Source organism: Lynx rufus, unplaced genomic scaffold, assembly GCF_022079265.1.
Source record: "Lynx rufus isolate CCGP_SWC_20201006 ecotype Redwood Valley unplaced genomic scaffold, mLynRuf1.p SCAF_2, whole genome shotgun sequence".
NCBI classification, from domain to species: Eukaryota; Metazoa; Chordata; class Mammalia; order Carnivora; family Felidae; genus Lynx; species Lynx rufus.
In genome coordinates, this window is record NW_025814834.1 from 118,233,982 (window position 1) to 118,254,900 (window position 20,919).

The 20,919-nt window shown below is 41.9% G+C and overlaps 2 protein-coding genes across 3 annotated transcripts in view; one reads left to right on the forward strand and one right to left on the reverse strand.

Moving 5' to 3' along the window:
- Positions 1 to 402: 402 nt before the first annotated feature.
- On the reverse strand, positions 403 to 10,948 carry POLR3C (RNA polymerase III subunit C). Of its 2 annotated transcripts, XM_047085797.1 has the most exons (15): positions 10,793 to 10,948; positions 9,580 to 9,746; positions 8,802 to 9,057; positions 8,506 to 8,691; positions 6,735 to 6,823; positions 6,082 to 6,186; positions 5,856 to 5,948; positions 3,883 to 3,963; positions 3,582 to 3,633; positions 3,170 to 3,230; positions 2,579 to 2,729; positions 1,748 to 1,849; positions 1,568 to 1,617; positions 996 to 1,145; positions 403 to 569 (listed from the first exon to the last, which is right to left on the reverse strand). In XM_047085797.1, exons 2-15 carry the CDS (start codon positions 9,724 to 9,726, stop codon positions 488 to 490), a joined length of 1,605 nt encoding a protein of 534 aa, XP_046941753.1. In that variant the 5' UTR covers positions 9,727 to 9,746; positions 10,793 to 10,948; the 3' UTR covers positions 403 to 487. The 2 variants fall into 2 exon arrangements, with proteins under 2 accessions (XP_046941753.1, XP_046941754.1); XM_047085798.1 differs by lacking the exon at positions 10,793 to 10,948 and having other exon boundaries at positions 9,580 to 10,053.
- A 79-nt stretch (positions 10,949 to 11,027) lies between these two features.
- The window catches only part of RNF115 (ring finger protein 115), an 84,504-nt gene continuing 74,612 nt past the window's right edge, over positions 11,028 to 20,919 (forward strand). The window contains exon 1 of the mRNA XM_047085803.1: positions 11,028 to 11,394. Coding sequence (XP_046941759.1) covers positions 11,293 to 11,394 — 102 coding nt within the window. The 5' untranslated portion in view covers positions 11,028 to 11,292. The remainder of the gene's footprint in view (positions 11,395 to 20,919) is intronic.

The window sequence follows — 20,919 nt, forward strand, 5'->3', positions numbered from 1 at the left end:
GCTTGGAGATGGCAAACTGTAGATTCTGCTGTGAATGCTGGGGCCAATCCACCTGCTGGCCCATTGCCTACTGTGTGTGTGTGTGTTTGTGTGTATGTAAGATTACAATTTAACAAAATAGAGAACAGGGGTAATTTGAGAATGGAATGAACTACTCAGGAAAAAGTTTCTTCCACTGCTAGGGATGTTCAAACACAGGCGCGGCTGATTTCCTGGTGAGAAATGATGCATCTGATAGATGATTACTCTACTTGATTTAAGGTCCTTTCCTCTGTCAAAATCTGATGAAGGGAGAATACAGTGATGGGGCTAAGACAGTTTCAGCAAACTTTAAAAAAATTTCTGGTGTATTCTAGGCAGGAGGGATGGAGAGGGCATTCCAGTGTAAGAATCTGCAACATATTCCACTGTAAAGAATGCATCAGGCACTGCCTTTATTTTTCATTCCAATCTCCTCAGACTTTTTGAGGAAGGCTCTTTTTCCAGGTCATTGTCTCTTCATGGTGCTCTCAATATATGACTCCAGCAGGAAGATGGTTTCATCCACTTGGATCTCACTGGCATCCAACCTGAGTGAAAAAGGGAAAGCGTTTTCCAGACTGAACATTCATGAGCATATTTAAGATCGGAGGCCATGGAAAATGGACTTGAAGGCACTTTAAGACATAGTTTGAAGGCAGAGGTGACGGCAAAGGTCTAGAAAATAAGTGATGGAGGCCTGCATGAGGACCAAGATGAAAGGCCAGATTGAGGCACACTACTGAGCTTAAATCAACAGACTTGGTGAATAAGAGTGTGGTAAGGGAGAAGAAGCTGAAGATGCTTTCAGAGTTCTTAGCTTAGGAAAACAGGTGGATTAAATTCTGCCAGTTGAGCTGGGGAGGAAGATAGTGAGTTTAGGATTGCTTGGGTGAAGTTGGAGTGGTAGCAGGGTATCAAGGTGGATTTTTCTGAAAGGTATTTTGAAACATAGGTATGAACTTTATGATACTTACTTGTTGACATTACGCTTCAGGGTTTCTAGCTGCTGGCGTTCAGGGGCTGTGATCATTTCCTCTATTTCTTGTAGCTGTGCGTCCTCTGCACCTGTAGCCTGCATAGATGCAATGATGGCTTCTACCCTCTGTGACTTTTCCAGCAGACGCCTGTCAGACAAACACAACTCTGAGGTATATCCCCTAGCCTTGGAGATTCTCTTACCTGTTAGCCTTATGGCAGAACTCCCCCATCTCCCACGTTCCTGATCAAATAGATACTGTCACCCACTAACCACAGTTTTTACAAATTTAACTAAATATACGACTTCACTCCTCAAACTCTTACTGCCTCTCATCTGTTTAATGACAGTTTGTACGTTTCTCATAAATTTAATCTGCCAAATTATTTTACTGGGGGTATATTAGAGCAGTTTAGACTAATGTATGATTTATGTCAACCCAAGACAATATTTCAATGCGACTAGACTGGTTATTGTCTCTTTTGGTTTCTATTTCTACAGGAAATAGAAATTTCCCTTCAAGACTTTGACCTTGAAAAATGTAGTTACTCAATTGAAAATGCTACTTACTTGTTCTCTTTGGTTTCAAACTGTCTCCTTTCTATTAAGTTGGCTATGCTCTGAGGGGAGAGAAGAAACACAGAAATGCACATGGTTCTATTTAAGTAGCTCAAGTAAAATAGCTAAAGGGGGCATGAGGGTGAGACTTGTCCAGTGGAAGGAATGGGGAGAAGGTCCAGAAGCAGTTACCTTGTAGCACCTGTGCAGCAACATTCGGGCAGCTGACAGGATGTTCACAGTATATAAATAGAAGGTCCTGGATGGGGCATGGTCTGGCGTTTTGGGAATTTCCTATTTGTCCACAGAAAGACAGAAAAGAGAAATCAGACTCTTCTTTAGAACTGGCAGAGTAAACGCCTGTCCCATCCAGAGCTACTCAGCCCTTTCTTTCACTTATACTCTTCTCTTCTCCAGTCATTCAGCATCTGGGTTTATGGCAAAATCGGCCACATGAAGAGATTTGTCTATATGATTGTTGGCATCCTCAGTGGGGAAGAAAGAGAAGGCAACTAATGCTTACTGATTGTATTTGATCTTTAAGCTAAACCACATTATTTTTATTACCACCATCCATCACATTAAGGATGAGAAAAAATGACGGTAGGTACTTTGCTCAATATAACTGAATCAGGGGCAGAATTGAGATTCTGTTTCGTCATAGGGTATACTACATGGCTCTGCACGTAGTGAAGACCCAGAAGATGCTGCTGAGAAATTTAATCTATAATAAACTTAATGCCTGAAGAAAGGACAAATCGCAGGGACTAAGAGCTGAGGAATAAAGGGTGATTCTGGAGTGATTTCTTGGCTGTGCCTCTTTTCAACTAGGCCACTTAAAGCTCCCCAATTCTTTTTCAAGTTCTTACTATGTCTTGGTTAATCTTTTTTTTTTTTTTTTTTTTTTTTTTTCCATCTCACAGCTGGACAGAGAGTTTGCTTGGGGCTCAGGATATTTGCCTCAGAAGTTTCTTTCACCCTAGGCCAGCTCCACTGGTTGGTGACCATTATGCCACTGGTTACCTGGAGTGATATGAAATTTTCTGAGAGCATCTTATAAAGCATATCCTTTGCCTCCTTTGCTGGAATCATTGCAAAGTCTTCTACCTGTTTCTGCTCCAGGTGTTTCTTTTGCAAAACTAGACGGAATATTCTGGCACAGCGAGACCCAAATCTGGAAAGGAATAAAGAGAGCAAATGGCATACCAACATAGGTAAGTTTTAATTCCGAGTCACAAATGGCGGCTGCTCTGTTTCCATGTGTGGGGCCAGGGCCAGAGAGAGGAGCAGTGGTCAGGGAGTTCTCTCACAACTCCAGACTGGTGACGGTACTGCTGACCACACTGCTGACTCCCGTGAATACCTCAGTTCCTGCATTTGTAAGGAAAGGCTTTAGGAAGTCTGGTTAATTGGCATCACTGGGAATTAAGCAGGAGGATATTTAGGGTGAAGAGTAGTAGTGGGTGGGATCTGTAACAGTCCAGTGGAAAAATGGGGCAAGATGCACCGAGATGTATCTACATTGCTTGCTTACAGAATGATCAAATTGCTTATTCAAATGGAGTGTGGAAAGGAAGTGTCAGACCCCAACCCTGAGCAGGGTGATCTCCTTACCTCTCCTGTACGACAGACTCCAGAGTGGCCGTGGCTAGGGATCCTAGAGCTTTATGCAGGTCTTCACATAGAGGATTAAGGTCAGTAACGTTCTGGCCTGGTCACTGGGATCTTAGTTTTATTCCTAAGTCTCTCAGTTAAAATTTAAATGCAATTTTATCTTTCACATTGGTCTCACTTATAGTATGAAAGTATTTCAATACCTTCATTTACTAGGATTTAAGTCAGGGTTTTGCAGAACTAAAATTTGGTTATTTAAAAGTCCTTTTTACTTCTTTATCATCTAATGTAGTAGTTCGGTTTTCTGAATTATTTAGTATACTGAATATTATCCAGTCTCTTCTTTCATAAGTCACTATTCTGTTTCATAGTTCAGGTTGCCCAACAGTAAGGAAATAACTGGTAAGGATACTGATGACATACATTCCTCCACCACTGTCGCCAGACTTTCCAACAAACTCTAGCTATTAAAAAAAAAAGAGAGAGAGAGAGAGAGAGAGTGTGTGTTAACTGAATGGAAAGTCCAGTGATTCTGTTTCCAAAGGAGCAAATCTGCAGCAGGTAGCCCTCCTATCTGTCTGAGCTGGCCAGGTAGAAAATGAGGCTCCCACAGGATACCAGGTTTCAGTGGCAGAAATAAATTGTAAACATAGCAGAAAAAAGAAACAAACAAACAAAAAAACCAGAAAGAAAGAAAGCAAATTCAGACTTACTGGATCGTCTGCCAGTAGAGTGAGATACTGGTCGAGAACTTGTTTAGAGATGTTATAGCCAACAGGCAGGGATCTAAAGATCTATGGAGCAAAAGAGATGGTGAAAATGGGTTTGGGAACTTAGAATTGCTGACATTACTGAGATAAAGATGTTTTAATTTTAGGTATCAGAAGTATAAATATGTCCAAATGTATAGCAGCATTGTTTGTAAGAGTAAAAAACTAGAAACAATCCAAATGCACAATAATAAGCAACTGATTAAAATAAAGTACAGCATGGCTACTAAGTGGAATATGATACTGCCATTATGAAAAATGAGACAGATTTAAATATACAGACATGAAAAAGGTGGCTTAGATATACTGTCATATGAAAAAAGCAACTTTAGAAGAGTATGTAAAGTAAAATCCTATTTTTTTTGCTAAATATATATATATGTATATCTACATAAATGTGACAGTAAAGATAAGTACCAACTATTAACAGGAATCCCTGGGGCTGGGATCATACAAAACTATATATTTAAACTGAGGTATTGTTACACATAGTAACAAGTCCAGATCTTAGAGGTTCAGTTTGATGAGTGTTGACAATTATACCCACAATAAGATATAGAACATGTCCATCATTCCTAAAAGTTTAGGGGGGGCTACAACTTAAAAAAAATTATGCATTTCTATGCTGTCTGAATATAGGTCACATAATAATTTTTGTCAAAAGAAAAAACCCTGAAATCTTTGTTATGTAACAAGTTCAAAAAATTTTAATATAAAATGAAAATATAATTATATTTAATACGGGTACATATTGTTATGAAATTAAATATGTTATTTGATACATTAAGTTTTTCATGTTTTAAGAAAGACATATATTAAAAACAAATCTGAGGGGCGCCTGGGTGGCGCAGTCGGTTAAGCGTCCGACTTCAGCCAGGTCACGATCTCGCGGTCCGTGAGTTCGAGTCCCGCGTCAGGCTCTGGGCTGATGGCTCGGAGCCTGGAGCCTGTTTCCGATTCTGTGTCTCCCTCTCTCTCTGCCCCTCCCCCGTTCATGCTCTGTCTCTCTCTGTCCCAAAAATAAATAAAAAACGTTGAAAAAAAAATTAAAAAAAAAAAAAAAAAAAACCAAATCTGAAATACACAAAACGAATATACTCAACAAAACAAATGTAAGGGACCAAATAATGTTTGAGCACCAACAAAGGTTCTCAGATTCCAAATAGTGGAGTCTAAGAACAATTAGGAATAGCTTGTACTTTGACCAAGGTAATGGTTTAGGTTTTTAAAGGCTAGATCCCTAGAGACCAAATATTTTTTCTTTAAAAAAAAAATTTTTTTTTTAATGTTTATTTTTGAGACAGAGCGAGAGACAGAGTGCAAGTGGCAGAGGGTCAGACAGAGGGAGACACAGAATCCGAAGCAGCCTCCAGGCTCTGAGCTGTCAGCACAGAGCCTGATGTGGGGCTTGAACTCATGAACTATGAGATCATGACCTGAGCCAAAGTCGGATGCTTAACCAACTGAGCCACTCAGGCGTCCCTCTTTCTTTCTTTTTTAAATGTTTATTTATTTATTTTAAGGGAGAGAGAGAGAGAGACAGAGAGAGAGAGAGAGAGAGAGAGAGACAGGGAGAGTGAGCAAGGAAAGGGCAGAGAAGGGGAGAGTGAGAATCCAAAGCAGGCTCTGCATAGTCAGTGCTGAGCCTTGTCAGTGCAAGAGCCAGGGCTTGATCTCATGACCATGAAATCAGACCTGAGTTGAAATCAAGAGTTGGATGCTTAACCAACTGAGCTATCCAGGAGCCCCAAGGCCAAATAATTTCAGCACTACCATCTGAAGAGAATCCCTGTCCTACCTGAAACAATAAAAACTCGTTCAAAGGCTCAGACCTCAACCTAATCCCAGGCTCTATGTAGAAGAATTATAATATCCCACGGTGTGTCAGAAAACTAGTACAAGAACACGAAAGTCACCTCATTGGAAGACAACGGCTGGGTGAAGGGAGCAGTAGAGGGAGTGGTAATCTCACTCATCCGAAGCATAGTCCGCACGATCTCGCTGCTGGTCTGGGTTTGAAAAGTGAACTGGAATTCAGAATTCACTCTGCTGTGCTGGCTCTGGCTATATGCCAATGGCCACATCTGGCAAATAAGTGAATGTTCCTGATCCAGGCCATTGTCCCACCCACTCAGATATCACCTGGTCCATCCTGTTGGCAACTGCGCTGACAATGGCTTGGTCACGGAAGTGCTGGTGGAATCTGTCAAGGTTGGCCTGCCAATAAATCCCATCATCTGGAATGGGCTGAGGAGGAGAAAAGGATTAAAGAGAAACATTTCCATACAGAAAATATGGTGAAGAATTTTGCGGGGGAAGAACTGGATTTAGCTGTTCACTGTTTCTTTTCCTATTCAGTAGCAACTACGTGGACTGGACAAAAATCATCCAATCATGTGGCATAGTGCCTTGACAAGACAAACTCACGATACCCAACTTTAGATTCTCTAAACTCACCTCTAATCTTTCTCTGTCTGAACTCTTCATTAAGTCTCCCATTTACCCCTCTCTTCCTGCTCTCAGCATATGACCTTGCCTCTTATTTCAGAGAGAAAACAGGCAGCCTTTTTTCTGGCATAAGCTGTTACCACTGTCCAATGACTGAAGTGAAGTGAAGCCTCAGAAGGGGACGGCAAGGGAGTTCACAGTGCTAGTTTATTCCTGGCCAATATTTAATGAAGTTCGTAATCCTCCTACTTCTCAACCAAGGACCTTGTCAACTCTCTTGGGGCTTGTTATCTTTGTGCTCTTTCTGCCCATCAGGGTGAGGACTCCTAATCAAGAAGCCCCATTACCTCTTTGTTATCTGTGCCATGTTTTGGTCTTTTGGCCTTCGGCTCCCCAGCAGCATCTTCATCAGATGATCTTCTCCTTTTACCTTTTCCTGCCAAATAAAACAGGTGACTACTGAGGCTCATCTCATATGAAGACAGGAAATCACTGAACGTAAGAGCAGGTGTCCCTCCATCCCAAGATACCTCCAGCTGCCTCTAGGCTAAAATTGCTGAGGAGCTACAAGAAATTCAAGTTGGAGTGCCTGGGTGGCTCCGTCGGTTAAGCGTCTGACTTCAGCTCAGGTCATGGTCTTGTGGTCTGTGGGTTCAAGCCCCATATCGGGCTCTTTGCTGACAGCTTAGAGCTTAGAGCCTGCTTCGGATTCTGTGTCTCCCTCTCTCTCTGACCCTCCCCCCGTTCATGCTCTGTTTCTCTCTGTCTCAAAAATAAACATTAAAAAATAATAATAATAATAAAAAAGAAATTCAACTTAATGATGAAGCCATTTGAAGGCTCCATATAGTCACAAAAGTAAGTCTTACTCTTTCTCCCTCAAACTGCTCCTGCTCCAATGCTTCCTTTCAGTAAGCGGGACCATCCTCCTCCCCCATATGCAAGTCAGACACACAAATGTCATTCTTGGTACTTCTGTCCTCTTTACCCCTTCTAGATATAATTTTTCAATGGGTTTGTCAACATTTATTTTTGCCCCATCCTTTCTGCAGGCAGAAAATTCTTTTAAAAATGCAAATAAGGTCATGTCACTTCCTTTAAATCCTTTGGTGGTTTTTCTTTGCTCTTAGGATAAAAAAGTTGCTATAGAAGGTCTTGCACGATCTAGCCCCTGCTTATCTTTTTTTTTTTTTAAGTTTATTTATGTATTTTTTAAAAAAATTTTTAATGTTTATTTATTTTTGAAGGAGAGAGAGAGACAGAGTGTGAGCAGGGGAGGGGAAGAGAGAGGGAGACACAGAATCGGAAGCAGGCTCCAGGCTCTGAGCCCGTCAGCACAGAGCCCGACGTGGGGCTCGAACCCACAAACCATGAGATCATGACCTGAGCCAAAGTCGGACACTCAACCGACTGAGCCACCCAGGCGCCCCAAGTTTATTTATGTATTTTGAAAGAGAGGGAGAGAGAACCACTCCCAAGCAGGCTCTGTGCTGTCAGCATGGAGCCTGACGTGAGGCTTGATCTTACCAACTGTGAGAGCATGACCTGAGCTGAAATCAAGAGTCAGAAGCCACCCAGGTGCCTCCCTGCCTTTCTATCCTTATCTCATAGTTCTCTTACCTTTGCTCACCATGATTTAACTACACTGACCCATTTTTTACTTCCTCAAATAACCTATTTTTTCCCCCTCACTGCATACTATTCCTTTTGCTAACAGTGTTTGTCCTCTGTACCCCTCTGTACGTTACGTCACTGGTTAGTCCCTACTTTTGCTTCAAATAAGTTCAAATGCCACTTTCTTAAAGAAGCATGTGTTTTAAACCTTGATAAATCTGGTCCCGTTATATGTTTTCATAACACCACATACTTTTCCTTCATGATACTTAACACCGTTAGTTACATATCTATGTGGTTATTTGATTAACGTATGGTTATTTGATTAATGTAAGTCTCTTACATTAGACTTAAGGCCCAAAAGGTCAGGGACTTGTTTATCATTTTACACCACAGAATAAATCCTTGGTAACTGCTCAATGGAGTCATTCATTCATTTAGTGATCATTGAGGAAGAATCCACAATTAGGGCATGTCACAGTTCTAGGGGTCAAAATTCCTTACCTATCAAGCTCAGTTTAGGAACCAAGTACATGTCCTTTTCACTGACGACAAGAATGGGGGCAGGTGGTGGCGGCCCAGGGTCTGAATTCTCAGTAACAGGCACCCAGGGGCAACGCTGCACAAAGTGTGTGTCTGCTAGTCGCACAAATGTGTTTGATACCTCAGAGTAGTCCATGGTCTTGCCATCTGTACAACAGGAGGAAAGAGGCAGGTGAGATGGCCTAAGTTAGCTGCGGGTCCACTCCTGCAGTCAGCTAACCTATGTTTTTGCTAGCAGCTGTGGATACAGTACTGACCCTCCATAGTCTCTGTAAGCCGGTCTGCCACTTTCTTCACAACAGCTGACATTGTCATTTTGCCATTCAACAGCAGCTCCTCAACAATGAGCTCTCCAGTGTCACTGTACAGTGTTTTGGCAGTATAGATGTACCGGGGATACCTAAGCATTCGCAACACTCGGCTGCACTGGGCTTCATACTCCACTACGCCACGTTTGTGCACTTGATATATCACCAGGTTGTGCTGGATGAGCACACAAAGGGCTTTTTTGACCTAGACGGGACCCAAAAGAAAGAAAGGAAAGATCTGAAGACACAGCTCATTTGTGTTGCCAATTTTTGTCCAACAATTTACTAAGTATTAGGAGATGGCTGGCTAAGAACCTCTGTGCTTCTTCCTTCCCTCCACTGGAACAGTGATTAAGAATCACATGTCAATGGAAGAAATCAGCAAGATTTCTCCCTGTGATGCTCATATTTCCTCTGATCGTTCAAAGTACAATGTACTTTCCTTCCATTGTACTCATTCCTTTAAAGGTAGCACTGAGATTAATAGACTCATTATGAATAAATGAGGTCTGACATAATAAGAGCAAAGATTTGCCTAAGAAGCCATGATGAGCCACCTTGAGAAGAACCTTGAGGCCTATATCTCTTCCCACCCCCCTGCCCCCACCAATAACACTGTTTTGAACCTAGGGGAGACTCTCTCCCTTTTCTATTTTGTGGGGTAAGGAGCAACAATATTTAAAGGTAGGTAAACGAATGAAAGCAAATTAATGTTGTCTACACATACCTGATCCAGTGATGTTCCTGTGTCGTGGGCAATTACTCTTAATGGCTGGCTGCCAGTTCTGATTAGGTGGACTCCTATTTTTTCTACAATCTCTCCAAAATGCTCTTGCAGCAACAAAGAACAAAGTTTAATTTCTGCTTGAGTCATTGTACCAAGGAGTCTCAGAGCTAAGGGGGAAAAAAGCTATATGATGGAAAGTTTTTCTTTTATGCTGGAAGCAGAGCTGCTGAGTGCAAATTCATGTACTTTCTGGGGGCAATTTTGACATTACATATCAAAAGGCTTAATTAACATCTTGCATACCTTCAACCTAATAATTTCGTTTTAGATACTCTGTCTCAAGAAAATAAATAAAAGATGTCACTGCACTTCTCCTTAGAATACTGATATACTGGAAACAACCTAATGTCTAACAATAAGGAGTTAATTCAGTAAATGATGGCACACCCATACAATGGAATACTATGCCACCATTTAAAACAAAGTTTATGTACGAGCATAGAAAATTGTTCATTAAGTGAAAGAAGCAGGTTACAAAGCAAAATGTAGAGGAAAACTCAATTATTATGAAAAACAAAAAAAGAGAAATATGTGCGCATAAAAAAAAAAAAAGACAAAAGACTCGAAGACTATATGTCAAATTGACCTTGATGGGATTATGTGTGATTCTAATGTTCTTCAAAAATTGTTGTAGATGGTATTGCAATGTCATAGACCTTAAATTCTATCTATACTTCATTTGCTTGGGAGAATTAAGGCCACTGTTCACAGCCCACTGGGAGTGAACAGGTAATGGCATTCCCAGTCCATCAAGGAAACGACAACTTAGAAAAATAAAGTAAAACTTCTCAACTGGGTGTTTCAAATAGATGAAATATGTTGTCTGAAGGGCAGTATTTAATTCTGAAATTTCTACTTCTTGACAAAGTAGACACAAACAGAAACAGACATAGTTGACTCTACATACAGTATGATTACTTCCTTATTATCCCAAGTGCTACCAAACACTGGTTTGTTCATTTATTCTCCCAAATCCCCAGAGATCAAGTCTTTGCCTCTCTGCCTCAGTATTCCCACCCACACGTCTTCAGGCAAGCATCCTCAGAAAAAGACTTCCAAGGAGCTCAGCTCCTGACTCTGCACACCCTTCACGCAGCTTCCCGTTCCGGACTTGGTCCCCTGGTCCAGAGACAAGACCGCTTCGCCCACTAACCTCCGGGTCAATGCAGTCTAATGCCGCCGCGTAGCCCACGGTGGCTTCTTGCGGCTCCCGCTGGCCGCCGGGGCAGAGGGGGAGCCCACGGCCTCGCACGCCAGCGCGCGGATGACCAGTAGGAGGGAAAGGGAAACAACGCGTGCCGCTCTACCCCAGAGTTTCAGTGGTTTCCGGTGACGCTCTTTCTTTATTCTCGCTGGAAGGCTGGAGGACCTGCCAGCCGCTGTCTGAAGAGCCGGCGGGCGGGCCGCGGCGGGCGGACTCTCCTTCCTGCGCCTCTCTGGTGCCGGGAGGCGGGCCGCGGGGTCGCCGTCCGCGCCGCCGGCTCGCTGGGCCCGGCGGACTCACGTGACCGACGCGGGCGCTGGAGCTGCGGGCCGCCCTGAGGAAGCGGCGGCGGCCGAGGCGGCGGCCGAGGCGGCGACCGCAGCCGGGAGGTAGCGGCCTGACGAGGGACGGGCCGCTGCCCTCTCGGACAGCCGCGGCCGAAGAGAAAGATGGCGGAGGCTTCGGCAGCCGGGGCGGGCGCGGGCGCCGCTGTTGCCGCGCACCGGTTTTTCTGCCACTTTTGCAAGGGCGAGGTCAGCCCCAAACTACCGGTAAGAGCCCCGTGCCCTCTGCGCTTGGGCCTCCGCGTGGATTCCTCGCCCCGAAGTCCCCGAATGGGTCTTAAGCTTCCTGCACAGCCCGGATTCCTCTGACACCCGTCTCCCAAATACCCGCTGCTCACTGTTCTCCGGTGGCTCGTCACAGACCCCGGGCGTCCCGGCCCCGGCTCCGGAGCTCCCGCCCAGCCCTTTCCCCTCCTCGGATGCTCCACCTGCCCCTCGCTTCCTCTCGTCTCTTGACCCTCTCCCCTCCATTTTTTTGTCTGTCTTAGCAAGTTCTCTGACAGCTCTTCCTTCAATTTTCTTTCCCTCTTTTTCACCTTGTCTCCTTCCCACGATGACCTCTCTTTCCCCCTCTCGGTACTCTTTCTGCAGTTGTTTCTCATCTACCTCTGTGGCCTTTTCCACTTTTAACCAGATCCCCCCCTCCCCCTTCTCCAGTGGAGCCAAATAGCGGATTGCTGAGGATTGTCCCTATTCGGTTGTCCCTAGGGAAGGAAGGAAACAAGCACAGAGAGAAAAAGAGGGTTGGAAGGTAGCTCTGGGGAGGTGAGGGGGGATTTGCTCTTCATTGGTTTCCAAGGTTCTTGTGAAAGTGAAAACAAGTGTGCTAATGACTTGCAGACGGCCTGTGCTCCCTGTCACTATTGAAGGGAATGGCTTTGGGAAGAAGGCAGGACATATTGTTGCAGCTTGGTTATTTGGTTGTCCTGTTGCCCGTGTCTTATAGCAGCACCTCCCTTACTTGTCCCCTTCTCCAATCCTGCCTATTTACTTAATAAAAAGATCCAGGACAGAATGCTGGGGACTGCATCCTTTGACATAAAATTGGTTTTCACCAGTTTTCTGCCAGACTGTCTGTTAGCCTCTAGAGAGGTAGTGCTGTGGTTGTAAAGAATGTGCTTCTGCAGCAGGCGAGCCGGCTACAACCCTTCAAACCCAGCTCTTTTGGGTTGGGTTATAAGCTACTGCAAGGGGACCCACAGGGATGAATGGTAATTCTGCCCTTGGCCAGCCATCTTTAGAATCAGTTATGGTCGTTCTTTTCCTTGGCAGTATCCAGGTTCAGCCTTAAGACAGGGTGGCTACATCAGGACTCACCTCCGTGTTTATAGTGTCTCCGATGCAGTCTGTGAGAAAGCCTGCTAAAGTATGTCTGCTTGTCTTATTTCTTAGGAACAAATGAAGTCTAGTGAATTAAGGGTATTAAGGGCCTAAAGGGTATTTAGCCTTTTCACCTAAAAGTTCGCACTTTTCAGGTTTCTATGGCATTTTCTTTCCTCTGTTTTTGCCCCACCCCCTATAACTCCAGGGTCATAGTTGCATCTATGTGGTATTTCACTTTTGCTTGCTGATTGGGTTGTGTATGTGTGTGCACACTTTTTGCCATATTTCAGTGCTAAGAAGAGCCGATGCCTTTTTTTTTCTTTTTTTGCTTGTTTTTGTTTTTTGTTTTTGTTTTTTCTCTTTTTGCCAGCAGACACCAGAAACTCCAGAAATCTCTCTTAACCACAGAGAGGGAGCCTGGGATTCAGCCGGTATGTGTGACCAGTGACAGGCTGAATGTGATGCCTTGTTGAACATTGGGGTCTTCCAATGTTTAAGTGCTGTTTGCTGTTTGCCTTTAAAAATGAGAAAACAGTCTAACTTGCCACAATTTCTTCTCTTCTCAAGTCCCCACTTCGTGCTCTTGAAAAGAGATAGTTTGAAAGACTTAGTAGGTGTTTTTTTAAGTCTTAGTTTGATGACTTTTTAGTCTCATTTATTTGCTGTCATACCCGATTTGTAAGTTGAAACCCAGTGCAATTAAATATAACTGAATACTTCCAGTGTACATATTAGTTTCTCAGCTGAAAGTCCTGGGGGCAGTACCAAGGAATACGTGGTTCCTGCCCTTAAGGACCTCACAGTTTTGTTGGAAAGACCAGACAAACATGGAGAAAAGTAACAACATAGTGAATGAGGATGGATAGTTCATGGTTTAGAATTCAGTGAGAAGGGGAATATGGGAGCGTTGGTGATGTGAAGTCAGGGAAGAAGCGATAGTTGAGATTGCATTTAGATTGAGTTTTGAAGGATTGGTAGAATTCAGATTGAGGAGAGTAGCTGGACTGCAGTAGAAAAGAGTAAATTGAGGAAGAAGGAAGAAACGCTTAGTAAATCATTGTTGTCATTCATTTTTAGAAAAAGGTGCAGTGTAGTCAGGGGTATGGTTTTGATTCACAGATGAGCCAGCGAGTTTCATCTTGTTTCCTGGCTATTTCTATATCCTTAACCCTAGACTGTCACCTTGAACATGTTGGTTGTAAGAACGATCAGGTCAGTAAGTATCTGATTCAGTACAAACTTGACTCTGCTACTGAAAAACCAACTCAAACACTGGTACGTCACTAATCTGATTTCCATATACATAGGAAAACATTGAAAAGTTTTTTAAAAGTGATTTTTTTAATGTAAACTTGAGATTCCTTTCATTGTAAGTACTTAGCATACAGTCGGCATGCATTGTTTCTTGAACTGGACGAATGTTATGGGAAACCAGATGTCTTTCTGAGGGTATACAGAGCCAGGTTTTCTGGAATAAAGCTCTTCTTTGTCTAGATTTAGTTTGCATCTCAAAAGGGTACTTACTCTTGTGCTAGTTGGATCACAAGAACAGTCATCCCTGAGTGCTGTCCTTTCTGAACACCAGAAGTGGACTATTGAGTTTTATTGTCAGCTTTTAATGAGCTAGTGCTAGGTGGGTTTCTTGACCCAGTCAGTGGGAAGAAGGCCTGCTTCAGAACCACCTCATCTCTTGCCAGTTTATTCACCCTGTAGAATCATAATGGTGTTCAGTGGGACTAAGTTGCAAGGTTTTGGAACTCATTTCTTTTGCCTTCCTCAATTTCTAGGGTATAGAATTTCTTTAAAATAATTTTTTTAAATATTTATTTATTTTTGAGAGAGAGATAGCATGAGTTGGGGGAGGGACAGAGAGAGAGACACAGAATCTGAAGTAGTTGTGCTGACAGCTCAGAACCGGACGTGGGGTTCGAATCCACAGACTGTGAGATCATGACCTGAGCCAAAGTCGGACGCTTAACTGACAGAGCCACCCAGGTGTCCCTAGGGTACAGAACTTCGATTCATTTGGAAGTGTGTGCAGGTAATAGCAATAGCTTACCCAAACGGTTTAGCCCTGAAACTCCCCTTAGGTTTTTGTTTATTGTTTTTCTTGTCAGACCTACTACTGTGAAAGATTCATGAGCCCAGCTAACTTTAATGTCTGTATTAAAATAATTTTGGTGATAACGTCTGAGAGAGATTGGAGTATGCCTAATGCTCTATAGGTTAAACAAATTTAGTTGAATAAATTTGGTGAAATAACACGTCTTACTGCTAACCCTGATCCATCCATTTTAGCTTTGTGTGTCTTTGGTTTGGATACTCCCAGATAAGAGAAGAAAAGATTCATTTAGAAAAAAGATACAAAGAAATGAGGAGAAATAAAAAAAGAGAATTTTAGAATGAAAATATATTCAGTGGTACTGTTATCGTTAGACTTCATCAAAGAGTCTCTATTCTAGAAGTGACTATGGATTTAGGAACTTCTCTTACTGAAAAGTATTTCCCTGTTTACAGTGAAAATAATTTCAGTGAAATTTGGATTTTAAAATAAGAGAATTTGATTATATGGTTTAAAGCCTTTAAGGTTTCAAGTTTACATATGATTGGGTAAGTGGCATTGTGTATTTTTGGGTAATTTAAAATTATTTTCAAGTCACAGCAGAAGCTTCTACCTCACCTGATGTCCTATCGAGAGACAACGTGAAGCCGAGACTAATGGGGATACTATGCTACATTGAGGGATGACTGAGTAGTACCATATAGGGCTGTGTCATGGAATGTAAAGGTGTCATTCCATCCGCACATTACCCTGCCCCTCTTTTAAATCAAGGCCAGACAATATTACCTGAGATGGAATCTGGTAGGGTTTTCATTAAACAGGTGAGAGAAATCATATGCAGAGTAAACTCCTTTTGGTATTGATGAAATGAGGGTGTTTCTTAAGTGTTTTATGGAGATCAGAGTATCCAAATCCGGAAAGAGACCAGTCTAATTAAGGACTGCCAGTGTATTCCCTCTGAGACTCTGCCTGAAGGAACTAACAGGCTTCTCTCACATCTCCTTATTATATCACCTTTGCTCTAATAAGATGTCATTCTTGTCAATAAGTAATGTTACCTTCTTTGGTTATTTACCAGGTACTATACGAGGGATTATCGTTGTGTGCTTATAATAACTCTAATACAGGAAAACTTTCTAACCACTCCATAATAAGAGTAGCTAAAGAGTACAGTTCTTGTTTTAATTAAAAAAAATTTTTTTTAAAGTACATTTCTTAAAGATTTTGTGACTCTTAAAACTCTAAGCCTACTGACTTTGCTATTTAAGTTGCATGATTCATACAAAGATCCCAGAGCAGTGTCCATGTAATGTTAGTAGTGTTACTGAACTTTGGAAAGGAATTTAGTGATACGAGCTGGGCCAGAGAGGTTTTATTTTTATTTTTTTATTTTTATAAGTTTATTTATTTTTGAGAGAGATTGGCGAAGGGTCAGAGAGGGAGAGAGAGAATCCCAAGCAGGCTCCCTGCTGTCAGTGTGGAGCCCTACACAGGGCTTGAACCCATGAACCATGAGATCATGACTTGAGCTGAAATCAAGTCAGACAGTTAACCAGCTGAGCCACCCAGATGCCCCTGAGAGGTTATATTTATTTTATTTTATTTTATTTTATTTTATTTTATTTTATTTTATTTTATTTTATTTTATTTTATTTTATTTTATTTTATTTTATTTCTAAGTATTTATTTTGAGAGCATGTGTGCATATGCACGTGCACGTGGGGGGAGGAGCGGGGGGGGGGGGGGGAGAGAATCCAAAGCAGGCTCTGTGCTGTCAGCACAGAGCCCCACTGGGGGCTCCATCCTGTGAACCATGAGATTGTGACCTGAACTGAAATCAAGAGTCGTCGCTCAACTGACTGAGCCACCCAGGTACCCTGTGAAGTTTTAATTACTAGATATCTTGGATTCTGCTATTGGTGACTCACCAGCTAAAAAGTCTGCTTGATTATCTAGTACTATGTAGCAGTTGCTTATAAATATTGCTTGAATGATAAGTTGAATACCCAATATTTTAAAAGTAGTGGCTTTAGTGTTCTGAGGTCTTTATCAAAAAGGTGCCAGTGCTATAAGATACTACCATGTGAAGTTTCAGTATACAGTGTCAGTAAATATAGTCCCTGCCAGGATCTAGAAATAAGAAATACGTATTCTTATAAGTAGAAGGCTAGTTCTGGCCTTGAAATTCTACTGATATGTAGACATGTATATATTGGGGAAATCTTGGGATTTTTTTCAGTATGAGGAAAAACAAAAATACTAAACTTACTGCAGATAAAATCCCTTGTACTTTTTTGGGAAGTACCAACTGGATTCTAATACTTTGTGTTTCTTTATGTTTACTTGGCTTTTTATGACCTTTATGTACACTCAGGGAGAAAATGCTATAGTCATATTATTTCAAAGAGGAAAGAAGGTGTGGATTGCTTCTAATTCTTTATATATACTCAAATTAGAAGGGGTCTAAGAATAAGCCTGTGACTGCTGACTTCTTTCTCTTTTTTTTTAAGTTGATTTATTTATTTTGAGAGAGAGTATGTGCCAGAGCCCATGTGAGAGAGGGGGAGAGAGAGGGAGAGAGGGAGAGAATTCTAAGCAGGCTCCATGCTGTCAGTGCAGGCCAGAGGTGGGGCTCCAACTCACAAACCAATCAGTGAGATCATGACCTGAGCTGAAATCAAGTGTCTGATGCTTAACCTACTGAGCCGTCCAGACGTTCCATGCTGACTTCTTTTTAATCTCTTCACAGTTTAATAATGAGCAATAAAGGAGACAGTGTAAAGCAGTGGTTCTCAACTGGGAGCAGTTTTGCCTCCCAGGAGAACATTTGGCAGTGTCTATTGACATTTTTGGTTGTCACAATTGCAGAGAGGGGGAGAGTTGTTCCTGGCATCTAGTGGATAGAGGCTTGGGATGCTGCTAACATGCTGTGCACAGGACAGCTCCCTACAACAAAGAATTATTAGGCCCAAAATGGCAAGAGAGCGGAGGTTGAAGAACCATGGTGTAGAAGGATAAAGAGATTGTCTTCTTGTGTCCATGGTGCTTACGGTTTTGTTCTGATGTGGCTTTTTTTCTCCCTAATTTTAGGATCCTGATGAGAATTTTCAGTAAGATAATTGAGACCATATAATTTTAGCCAAAGCCCTGATGACAGGGATTATTTAGGACAGCAGTTAGTGACTGCTGTTCCATTATAGCTGTATCTGTTGGGGTCACTTTCTCTCCTTGTGGTTACTGAGACCAGAGGAATTGGATTACTCCTCTAAAGTTACACACTGTAGGGTAACTTCTAAAAGAAAAGTATCCACATTTTTTGTCAGTTGGGAATTAATTGAGGTAGTAACACGACTTGTAACTTAGTAAGACACCTGGAAATTCCAGTTTGAAAACAAAGCAAAAAGCAGACAACAAGCCTAACTTTTAGGTTCTTTATAGCTCATCTTACCATCATTCAAGTTTTAATTTCTCTCATTCTCTTACAGCTCTCTTAGAAGTTTTATGAGCTCAGGAGATTTTGTGTTTAAACGTCTAGTGTCTTTTTTTTTTTTTTTTTTGAGAGAGACTGAGACAGTGTGAGTGGGGGAGGGGCAGAGAGGAAAAGGGATCGAATCCCAAGCAGGTTCCATGATGCCAGAGCAGAGCCTGATGTGGGGTTTGAACTCACTAAACCGTTGAGATCATGACCTGAGCCAACACCAAGAGTTGGACGCTCAACTGATTGAGACATACAGGTGCCCCTAAACTTTTACTGTCTTTAAACTCTTGGCAGAGAGGGTGAATTGAATTATCAATCCTTGTTCTGATACTAATTCACTCAGCTGACCACAGCTGAAACACCAGACACTCTCAGTTTACCTTCATATATACGACTGTAAAATAATATTGGTATGTGCCTCTTGGAAGCCTGAGCATTCAGAGAAATGGAGGTATGTAGTCTTGGATTGAAAGGTAGTGTAGGAATGAGCAATAGTTATTCGTGGAGAAATAGAATGCTACCATAGTATAAATGTTTTTTAAAAAATATGTTTATTTTGGGAGAGAGCTTGCCTGAGCAGGGGAGGGGGAGAGAGAGAGAATCCCAAGCAGGCTCTGAGCATTCAGTGCAGAGCCGATGGGAGTGTGGGTGGGGGCTTGATCCCATGACTCTGGGATCATGACCTGAACCAAAGTCAAGAATCTGACGATTATCCAACTGAGCCACTCAGGTGCCCCTTAGTAGAAACATTTTGGGTAGTTCTTCTCACAGTTTCACTTACAGAAGTTTAGGTTAGATTCGGAAAGATTTTTAAATCCTTTTTTTTAAGTTCAGCTGTTAGCAAGTCAGAATTCCTTAGAGGTCTGCAGGTGCATGTATATCAAATAGAAGTGAATTGGTTATGGGGGCGCCTGGGTGTCTCAGTCAGTTAAGCGTCTGACTCCTTTTTTTTTTTTTAAAGTTTATTCATTTATTTTTGAGAGAGACAGAGAGAGGGAGAAATTGTGTGCGGGGGGAGGGGCAGAGAGAGAGAGGGAGAGAGACAATCTGAAGCAGGCTCTGCCCTGACAGCACAGAGCCTTATATGGGGCTTGAACTCACCATGAGATCATGACCTGAGCCAAAGTTAGATGCTTAACTGACTAAGCCACCCAGGCCCCCCTCCTCTGACTCTTGATTTCAGCTCAAGTCATGATCTTCAGGTTCATGAGATACAGCCCCATGTGGGGCTCTGCACTATGAGCATGGAGCCTACTTGACATTCTCTGTCTCCCTCTTTCTCTCTCTGCCCCTTCTCTGAGTGTGCTCGCATGCATGTGCAAGTGCTCTCTCTCAAAATAAATAAATACATAAACGTTAAAAAAAAAAAAAAGAAATGAATCGGTTCTCATGATTTAAACCGAGCATACTTTTCTTGCATGTTAAATAGATTGTGCAGCCTCTTTTTCCGAATAGGCCAGTTAGTTTTGTTTTCCTTGAAAATCTGTTAAGGTGGGTCATCTCTCTCCTTGACAATTTCAGCAAGTGTCACAGAGAAGTTCTTATAGACAGTGTATCCTGTATTCACCTCTTTGTCACTCACTCTGATGTTGTCTAGATTTGAAATGACTTTAAACCTAGAGAACCATCTTCCAATAAAGATTCCATTATGTTTACTTTTCACCATGCTTCGAATATATATTCTCAAAAGAAAGAGAACATTTCAGTTACATGCCCTTTTCTACCTCTTTCTGGGTTAACTGAGATCTGCAGGTATCCTACAGTGATGCTGATCTTCTAGCCTCGTGGTTCTCAAACCTGTCAGACTCAGTGCCCTCTTTTGATAATAAATATTTTGAAATGCTCTCTTTAATGAAATGAAATTCATATAGTACAATTTCCTACACATACAGTTTTTAAAAAGATAAAATAATTCTCTTATTGTAAGATAAAGGATAAATAAAAAGAAAACAATTCATGATAAAATGATACATATTTCAGTATGTAAGTACTCAGCTGTCCATAATGAAGGTATGTATAATATACTGGATGTTGGCATCAAACGTAGACGTAACAACTACCTGAGTAGACTGTTAAAAGAATATTTGTGGGGCACCTGGGTGGCTCAGTCGGTTGATCTTCTGACTTAGGCCCAGGTCATGATCTCATGGTTGGTGGGTTCGAGCCCCGCATGGGGCTCTCTACTGACGGTTCAAAGCCTGGAGCCTGCTTCGAATTCTGTGTCTCCCTCTCTCTCTGCCCCTCTCCCACTCATTCTCTGTCTCTCAAAAATAAATAAACGTTAAAAATTTTTAAAAATATTTGCAACTTTAATTTTTTTTAACTTTTATTTTTGAGAGAGAGAGAGAGAGAGCACAAGCAAGCAGGGGAGGGGCAAAGAGAGAGGAAGACAAAGAATCTAAAGCAGTCTCCAGGCCCTGAGCTGTCAGCACAGAGCCCCATCAGGGCTGGAACTCAAGAACTGTGAGATCATGACCTGAGCCAAAGTCGGATGCTTAACCAACTGAGCCACTCAGGTGCCCCAAGAGTATTCGCAACTTTAATACCATGATATGCAAACCACCAGAATGGTGAGCAATTCTTAGAAAAGGCCCAAATAAAGTATATCTTTCTCTACTTTTACTCAGTTGTTGTTTTTCTGGACATTTAATGCATATTAAAATTATGCAGAAAGACTTGGTGTTTATATATAGAATGGAAGTAGGACCTAGGCTTTCATAAAGATGTTTTTTTAATCTCCTTAACTATCCATATGAAGTTTGAGAATAAAAATATTTGTGCTGCAGTTTCCTATGTTTTCCTGCCTCTTATCCATTAAATGTCAGTAGCATTTTTTAAATTGCTCTGACAGCTGAAACACTTCAATAGA

What these genes read in the sequence shown, in the direction of transcription:
- POLR3C (XM_047085797.1), bottom strand. Translation starts at nt 9,726, where the DNA reads ATGACTCAAGCAGAAATTAAACTTTGTTCTTTGTTGCTGCAAGAGCAT. An exon ending in GAGTCTGTCGTACAGGAGAG is followed by an intron (nt 2,730 to 3,169) that starts GTAAGGAGATCA and finishes ATTCCTTTCCAG; the next exon opens with ATTTGGGTCTCGCTGTGCCA. An exon ending in AAAATTTCATATCACTCCAG is followed by an intron (nt 1,850 to 2,578) that starts GTAACCAGTGGC and finishes GTGGACAAATAG; the next exon opens with GAAATTCCCAAAACGCCAGA.